The following is an 8,188-nucleotide window of genomic DNA, read 5'->3' as shown; positions in this document are numbered from 1 at the left end:
ATTATAATGGGTATAGCTCTTAACCTACTTGGATATACAGGTATTCATTATAAGACAGAGAATTAAAGAAATAAGACTGACATTGAATTACTAAACACACATGGAAATTAATATTAATAGTAAATTTTTGAAGTGACCTGTGATAAAACATGTAGAAGACGAATCTTATTGAAACTAACATTAGATGAGTCATTGTTGAAGATTTATCTGAGATCTTTTATGCTACTACTCAAGAAAACATTCTTTGCAATACAGACTGCAAAACTTGCCCTTTCAGAACTGTTGTGTGTAAACTGTAGTTTCTGGAGAGAACATGGAATAGGAGATAAAACTGCACTTGTGGCAGTGAAAGCCAGTGAAAAATCCTGTATTGTTTCACTTTGATTTTCTAAAAGTAGAACAAAAGATTTATCTGCTTGTCTCTTCTCAAATATTTTGAGCTGGTTATCCAGTTGTAAATAGGATATAAAATCTGAGTAGCTTTGTCTTCCAACTATTTATATCAAGTACCTATATACATGGTAAGTTTTAAAACTCTTGTTCTTTACTCTGTGCCTTTTTTCCAAATAATATAATTTCTCTTCAAGGATTCAATATAGTGCTGTTTGGGGTTTTTTTGGGAAGTAATTGAATGCAGGAGTGTGCACTTTTATATTATTAAACCTGACAATATGCATCCTGGAGGAGCTACCGGTCCTCCTGAGAATAGGCTAAAATCCAAAGGAGTCTTGATTAGCTGGAGAAAATATTTGAAATCAATCGGGTAAAATAATCAAAGTTTGAAGTCAAAACAAAAAGGAAAGGAAAAAACACTAAAATGGTGAACGAAAACTGTCTAGGCTGCATTTTTTAAGTTCAAAAAAAAGTGCAATACACCTGGAAATTTTAGAGAAATTGAAACAGAGCATTAACCAACTACATGATGTGGTGAAAAAGGAAATGTATGATGTGTGGGTATGATTTAAAAGAGTGGTGTTTGTAAGATAAAAGAGGCAGCTGTTTTATTAACTGCAGTGAATACTCAGGGTATTGATTCTGCTTTTTTGACTTTATCTTTTAAGAAGGATCATAAAAAGATGAGGGCATTTGGAGGAAAATAATATGAACAAGGGACCTGTGAATTGTATTAGGTATCAGCTGTCAGAGGAACCTTGAGGAGTCCTCTGCAGTGGCCAAGCCTTCACAGCCTGGAAAATGCTGCCACCAAGAGCAGGAAGAAGAAATTGTTTTGATTTTTAGGCAGGCCTCTTCTGATGAGCAATTTGGAGGAAAAAAGTGAAGAACTCCAAGAATTTAAACATGAAAACTTCCTACCAAGCTACCTACACCCTGCCACTGGGATTAAGTTCAAAATATTTCTCAGAAATGGCCAAAGTAGATGTAATCCTGCACAAGGGTTGGAGGCTGGCACAAGTGCCTTGTGAATATTCTTTACAGACCCTTTCTGCCCAGGGTGGGGGTGGTTTATGCTTCACCATTATTACTTAAAAAGCAGCTACCGAGCTTTTCATGCCACCTGCTTTGGTTTGTCAATTGTTTTTGTATACATAGCTGTCATCAGTGTGCTGAGGGCTTTGATAACACAATTGATACCAGCTGTAAGCATCACAGCTGTAAACGTTGCTCTTACCTGACTACACAGATCTCGCATCACAGAAATGTATAGGGTTTATTTGTAATGTGAAAATGACGAAAAAAAGAAAAAAATCAGCGGGTTCAGTGAGTGTAGTTAAAAATCTTATGAACAGCAATAGAGCTAAATGAGGAGGATACAGAGCAAGGGACTTCATTGCTCTACTTTAAAACACACCAGGCAGGAATAACTATTATAATGTTTTAGAAACCTTTTGCCATAAGCAGGGCAGGTTTTAGACATATACATCCCATTGCAGTGTGCCTGTTACCATCTCCTATCAGTCTGTGCAGCTCATTAATTAACTAATGCAAGAATTGCACCAGCTGCTTGAACTGAAATGGTCACAAGCATAGGCTTCTGGTGGGTTTAAACAATAGCAACTACCAAAAAATACCCAACAGCAGCAATACGACCAAAAATATAATCTCAGACTGGCAAATTTTATTCCTGAATGAAATATCCCAAAATCCACAAATATGACCAAAATATTGGTAAGACTTTGTAATGGTAACAAAAGCTCGGGTTCTGAATGAGAATAATGTCTGGGCAATATTTGTAGCAACTGTCATCCTGTTGACATTACCCGCTTCTTTAAGTTTGACATGGAAATATAGAAGGGAATAAATAAAATAAATAATTTAAATTAAATAAATAATAAAATAAAATGTGCCCCACAGCAGGGATATTTTTCCTTTTATCCAAAATAGGGGAAAATTATTCAGAGCAGGGTACAGCAGTGAATTGCCACAATTCACAAATATAGCTCTGTTTCCAGCTGGAGAAGGAATGCGTACGCTGCCCACAAACCTCTTGGCTGTTCCCCTCAGGTGGCACTTGGCAGCAGGAACAATTCCATCCATGCTGTCTGGAGTGACTCAGAAAATATTAAAGCAGCCAAACTCTTAAGAAAATATCAGGAAAAGCTGTTAGAAGGCTAACTTACTCTGCATAAACCTTGAAATAAACTTTTCTCTTACTAACTGAAGTGTGCTCGCTTCCACAACTCAAGTTGCTCCGAAGGTTCAGGATTCTGTCTTGGGATCTGTGAGGAGGTGATGTGACCCTTTCATATTTTTAAAGGGCAGAAAGTTGCCTTGAGGGTTTTCTTTTGGAGGGCCCCTGATGTGCCAATGTAGTCCTTAGTCTACTTGTCATGGTTTGACTCTGGCACAATGCCAGTGCCCCCATGAATATGCAATCTCTCAATTGAATGCTGTGAAATGGAATCGAGAACAGAGTAAAGCAGGCCCAAGCTTAATAACAGAAAAAAAACTTTATTAAGCTACTACTATAAAAGAAAAAAAGCAAGGGGAAAAAAACCACACACACGAAGATCAAAATGAAAATCTTGCAAAGCATTCCTCCTCCCACCACCCAACTCCAACAAACCACAATGAGACACAATCTGGACTCCAATCAGGTTTCCACCCTCCAGACAATCAATACTCAGTCCATTGAGGGAACAGGAGTCTCTCCTGTGCCACAGAACCCCCAAGAAACACAGCTGGAACATCCTGTGTTTCCATGTCACACATGGCACCGCCCAGAGAAAAGCTTGCCATGGTGACCCTTCTCCTTTCTATGCACAGTGCTCTCACCACCAGTGCCTGGACAGGCAGACTGCTTTTAGGATTTTGCCTTTCAAGGATGCCCTGCCAAGAGTGGGAAAAAAACAACAGTTCAGTTTTTCATTTTTTGTGACCACAGTTCCCCCCATTTTCCCCTGGGGCCGAGGGTCCAAGAACAGAGATCTTCTTCTCTTCTCCTTCTTTGAAGACAGGGGGCACCACCACAAACCCCCTAACTTTTCTCTGTTCGCTCCACTTCTGTCTTTTCCCAGCTGAAGCAGGTCTCTTGGCTCACTGGCATCCTCCTAAAATACAGTCTCTCTTGAAGGAGAAAAATTGGTTCAGTTTGTGGCCAACAAGGAAAAAAGTCCAGCCAAAAAGCCACTCCTCATCTTCTCCCACCTAGAATTTCTCCTTATAACATCCCAGGGTCCAAGCTGTCTCTCTTCCTCTCTTTCAAACTGAGGAGGAGAAAAATTTCACAAAGCTTTCATTTCTCAGGAAGGGTTAAAAGTCCCGACTCCCTGGCTGGCTCTCTGCCCGGATTCTCCGGCTCCCACAGGCAGCTGGGCACCTTGTGGGCCCCCCCCCTCGCTCTTCTCCTTCCCTGCGGTGAACTGCTGATCTTGAGAGAGAGACACTCTGGAGGGGAACAGAGACATCCCAGATTTCTCCACCCTTCCATCTGCAGGGGCCAGCCCGGTTCCAGTCCCTCCACCCTTGGCCCACCTCAATCAGTCCATGGGCCTTTCCCCTCCCCACCAGCCACGGCCGGGCAGGGGACAGGCTGCACTGTGGCTGATCAGAACCAAAGAGAGCGAGTTCTCCTGGGAATTCTGCTTTTAACCCCTCTGTGTTCTCAGAGGCGTGTCCACCTTCAATTGGTCAATATCCAAACTGACCTCTTCCTTCCGGAAAAATTCTTTTTCCATGTCAAACCACGACATCTACATTTGTTGGTAGATAAGCCTTTGAGTATCAGCTGTGAAAGAAACTTTTTGGCTACTGATTGCTTGCATAATTTAGGCCATGCTGCTAATGGTCTCAGCCAAGGTTCAGAATGGGAGCCCGGATAATTTATTTGTGCAATTTCCAAGCTAAGTGTAAGAAGTCATTGCTAAATGAGCTGGAAGTTAGGTGTGTTATAATACATATAAACAGATATGTGTGTACACAAATACATATGTGTGTGTTTCTTCTTTCTAGAGATGCACGCATTTATATACACAGGGTTTTTTAGAGGCATCTTAATAAGTGAGGTTTTAATTATAGGCTTCTGCATCTTAGTATCTTTGCCAATTTGGAAAGTTTATAGGGAGAGACAGCCAAATGCTGATAGCAAAAACTGGGAATTTCCTACTCTGGCTCCTGTGGTTAACTTGCTTATCTCTTGAAAAAACTAAGTGTGAATGCCTTACTGGATCATCCTGTGAGTCTGGCAGTGACATTTCACTTTCTGGATAAGACTGGATGGCAGTTCCTTAAACTGAAAAGCAGGGAGTTGGTCTGAGCAGTTAAGATCAGATCAGTTAACCACTGGTCTTGGAAATGCCACACTGGCGCTTAAACTGGTCTTCCCAGCATGGTGGCTTATGGGGAAACTTGCATTTGTTGATCTTGAGGATAGCCAGGATCCTCACATGGCTATGTGCGGCTCTGAGCAGGGTTTTGGGAGCAGGCAGCAGTACTGGGCTCACAGTGAGGACAGCAACAGGGGGAATTGGAAGCTCTGCTCTTCTCTTATCAGGCCAGCCCCAGCATGTCCCTGGCTCTTATCAGCCCTGGCAGAGGCTGTTGCTGATGCATTGAACCTGTAAAGTCCTGTCATAGGGTGCTCCAGGGCCTGGCCCCATTGCTTCCTGCTTGTACTTAAAGAGGGTCTGAGAAGCACCAAGTGATATATAGGAATAAGGCACGGCAGTGGTGACAGACCGTGAAGGGAGGTAATGCTGGACCTCATCATCCTCAGCCTTCATTTCTTCATCTGCTTTCTCATCTCCATTGCAATCTGGTATGGACCAAAGGTACAGTGCATCCCCCTGCAGCCAGAGATACCCCCTCCTCCCCCTGCCCATGGTTCCCCTTTCTGTGTTTATAAATACCTGTTTTAGCTTTATTTTTCTGTGGAAGCAAGGTTGTATTGGGAATTCGGGAAGAACTGGAACACAGTAGCTAATTGTAAGCAAATTTAATGGGAAGGTTGCTTTCATAAAACTGCTTATATTCTCTCTTGTGAGAGGGAAAGTCAGTTACATGTTTGAAATATGTAAAGGAAGGGAAGGAAAGGCAGGAACCTTTGCTAGAAATGTCAGGCTGAATACAGCTTCTCAATAAAAAATGTTTTCTTTCCTTTGCAGAATAATATTTTATTGATTTAAATAACTTTATATTTCTAGCCATAATATTATGTAAAAGTAATGGATTTACATGTAAATGTTACCTGTGGCATACCTGTACTGTATAGTATTTTACATTTGCCATCCTTATATTTGTTTCATGTGGATTTTGAGGACCAAAAGTGGATTAGGTGTAAACAAATAGTGATTGAGAGTTTATCTTGCCTGAGCTTTGAGGTATCTGGTTTCCAGCAGCTGTTTTTCTTTGTCCTGTCAGTTCTGTTAGTGCACACACTAACTGAACATACTAACTGAACCAAGCTTTTGCACTTTTCTACCTCTGCAAGTTGATAGTCATTCGCTGAAACCTTTTCTCCCTCTCCTCACATGAAATATAAATGGGAATTTCTTTACAAGTGACCTTATCATTTGTTTTTCCACGTGTTTTAAGGATGTGGATTCACACAGCTCAAGCACACGAGGAGCTGAAATGGAGCCAGATTGTCTTATACTCATTGGCAAAGAAGAGGACATAAAGAAGTCCCAAAGAATAACAGCCAAAATCAATGGTAGAGAAATTGTTGTTTTCTACCATGAGGGGAAATTTCATGCTCTGGATTCTCGCTGCTACCGTAAGATATTTGCCTGCATGATCTGCATGTTGTTAGAATTAAGCATAAAATCTGCTGCATAAATTAATATCGTATTCTGCCGTGTTTCAGATGAAGGAGGCCCTTTATATCTTGGAGAAATAGAGGTATGTAAGCAAAATAAAAATAATGCAGAGGTATAGAGTCATGTGAAAACTCCAAAGGAAATTTTGTAATGCTTTTATCTGAATATTACATAGGAAAAAAACCAGTCATATACATATAATCTCAGACAGCCATACAGCCAAATTACCAAACATACCTTTTGTCCCAGAGGATTACTTGCTATCTTTTCTTCATCTTCTTCCTGCAGGATATTGATGGACAAGCATGTATTGTTTGTCCTTGGCATAAGTTTAAAATTACCTTGGAAACAGGAGAAGGATTGTACGAAGGAATAAATCCTCTGGAGCCATCACCAACACCAAAGTGGCAATCAAAAGGAGTCAAACAAAGGATTCACAAGGTCACAATAGACAGTGGAAATGTTTATGTGAGTCCTCTAGATTTGTCCGTGAGCTTTGACTCTGATTATTTTGCTGAAAAGTACAAAAATGGTGGTGAATTAGCTATGGGAAAACAAAACCACTCAGAAGTCACAGAATAGGTCGTGGCCAGACAGCAGAATCCTGGGGAATGCAACAAATGAAGAATCTTTATTGGGAAATAAAAATGTACTGTGCTATGAAGATTGTCTCTGAATTCTATTCTAATATTGCTATGTTAAATCATTGAAATATATAGAAATGAGTAAGATAAGAAGCCCTGCAGTGTCAGAAATGTGACTGATTTTGTGCTGAGGAATTTTTTTGCACTTGCATTTCAAAAAAATTATTTACAGCAGAGTGCCTTACAATATTTGATATTTTGATAGAAGTATTTTAATGTATAAAGGGGATATAGTATACTACGGCTTATGAAACTTACTACATAATTAAAAGTCAATAGTCAGGTGTAAAGGTTATCTTTATGTACTTAACAGTTTATATTTCTAATGCCTGTAGTAAAAATGTCATGGAAATTTTAACTTTTGAGATATTTGTGTGATCGCTAGCTATTTATCTAGCTATTTAAATGCCACAAAGGGAAGCACAAGGCTTCAGAATACTTTTGTCAACTCTTTTATGCCTATTTGTGCATTACTACCTTGAGTATATAGATGTATTTCTTTTCCTTCTTCTCACTGAACTCCTCTTGTTAGTTCATCGAATAATGTTATGCATGGCTTGTTCTTCCTGGTTCTGTTGGTTAAAGAGGGAGCTGTTTGGTGTGATTTGTGAACTAATAGCCCTTGTTTACTTGTTTTTCTTTATTGTAACCACATTTTTCTACATTCATTTGGGAAAAAAAGTGCTTTCTGTGTAGAGGCAAAACCTGTGTTTTGCTCTGTATATTTGCTGTCCAATATCAGATCTGCCCCAAGAAACCCTTCCAAGGAAGTTTCTCTCTAAGCTCTGCTGCACTCCAGGATGTGGTGGGTTCTGCTGTTCAGCCTCTGGAGTGCAGAGATGCCTTGTGAACACAGAGCATCAAAGAATCACTGAGGCTGGAAAATACCTCTAAGACCAACCATTAAATCAGCACTGCCAAGCCTACCACTAAACCTTGTCCCCAAATGCCACACCTACACTTCTTTTAAATACACCATCCTGCATGGCTGCAATTCTTCAGTGTGGGTTTTTTATGTGATTTGTTGGGTTTTTTTGCAAAGTTCATTCATAGCCAGGTTCAGTTTGAAATGCCTGCTCTTCATTTCTAAGCTTCTTTTGTGGTTGCAGCTTTTAATGTATGTCACTGGTAATTAGGCCTGTGTCAACACTATTGTTGATACAAATGTGTTTAGAAGTAGTGAGGCAGAGGGAAGAGTCAAAGGAAAATTTGTACTGCATTGATCACAACAAATAAAGCAAAGTACACAATCAAATAATTTCACTACAGCTTCAATGAGAGGAAACTTCCTCTGGTCATGCCACCTTAACATGGTTTTTGCAGCTGACA

At 40.1% G+C, this 8,188-nt stretch overlaps 1 protein-coding gene across 1 annotated transcript; it reads left to right on the top strand.

The window, feature by feature from the left end:
• Nucleotides 1-5,045: 5,045 nt before the first annotated feature.
• On the top strand, nucleotides 5,046-7,845 carry RFESD (Rieske Fe-S domain containing). The gene is made up of 4 exons (XM_021546207.3): nucleotides 5,046-5,228; nucleotides 5,992-6,172; nucleotides 6,263-6,297; nucleotides 6,504-7,845. The coding sequence occupies exons 1-4, from the start codon at nucleotides 5,151-5,153 to the stop codon at nucleotides 6,795-6,797; spliced, it is 588 nt and encodes a 195-aa protein (XP_021401882.1). The 5' UTR covers nucleotides 5,046-5,150; the 3' UTR covers nucleotides 6,798-7,845.
• The last annotated feature ends 343 nt before the right edge of the window (nucleotides 7,846-8,188 follow it).

This window comes from Lonchura striata, chromosome Z (genome assembly GCF_046129695.1).
Source record: "Lonchura striata isolate bLonStr1 chromosome Z, bLonStr1.mat, whole genome shotgun sequence".
Taxonomy (NCBI): domain Eukaryota; kingdom Metazoa; phylum Chordata; class Aves; order Passeriformes; family Estrildidae; genus Lonchura; species Lonchura striata.
This window is presented reverse-complemented; position numbering and strand designations above follow the sequence as displayed.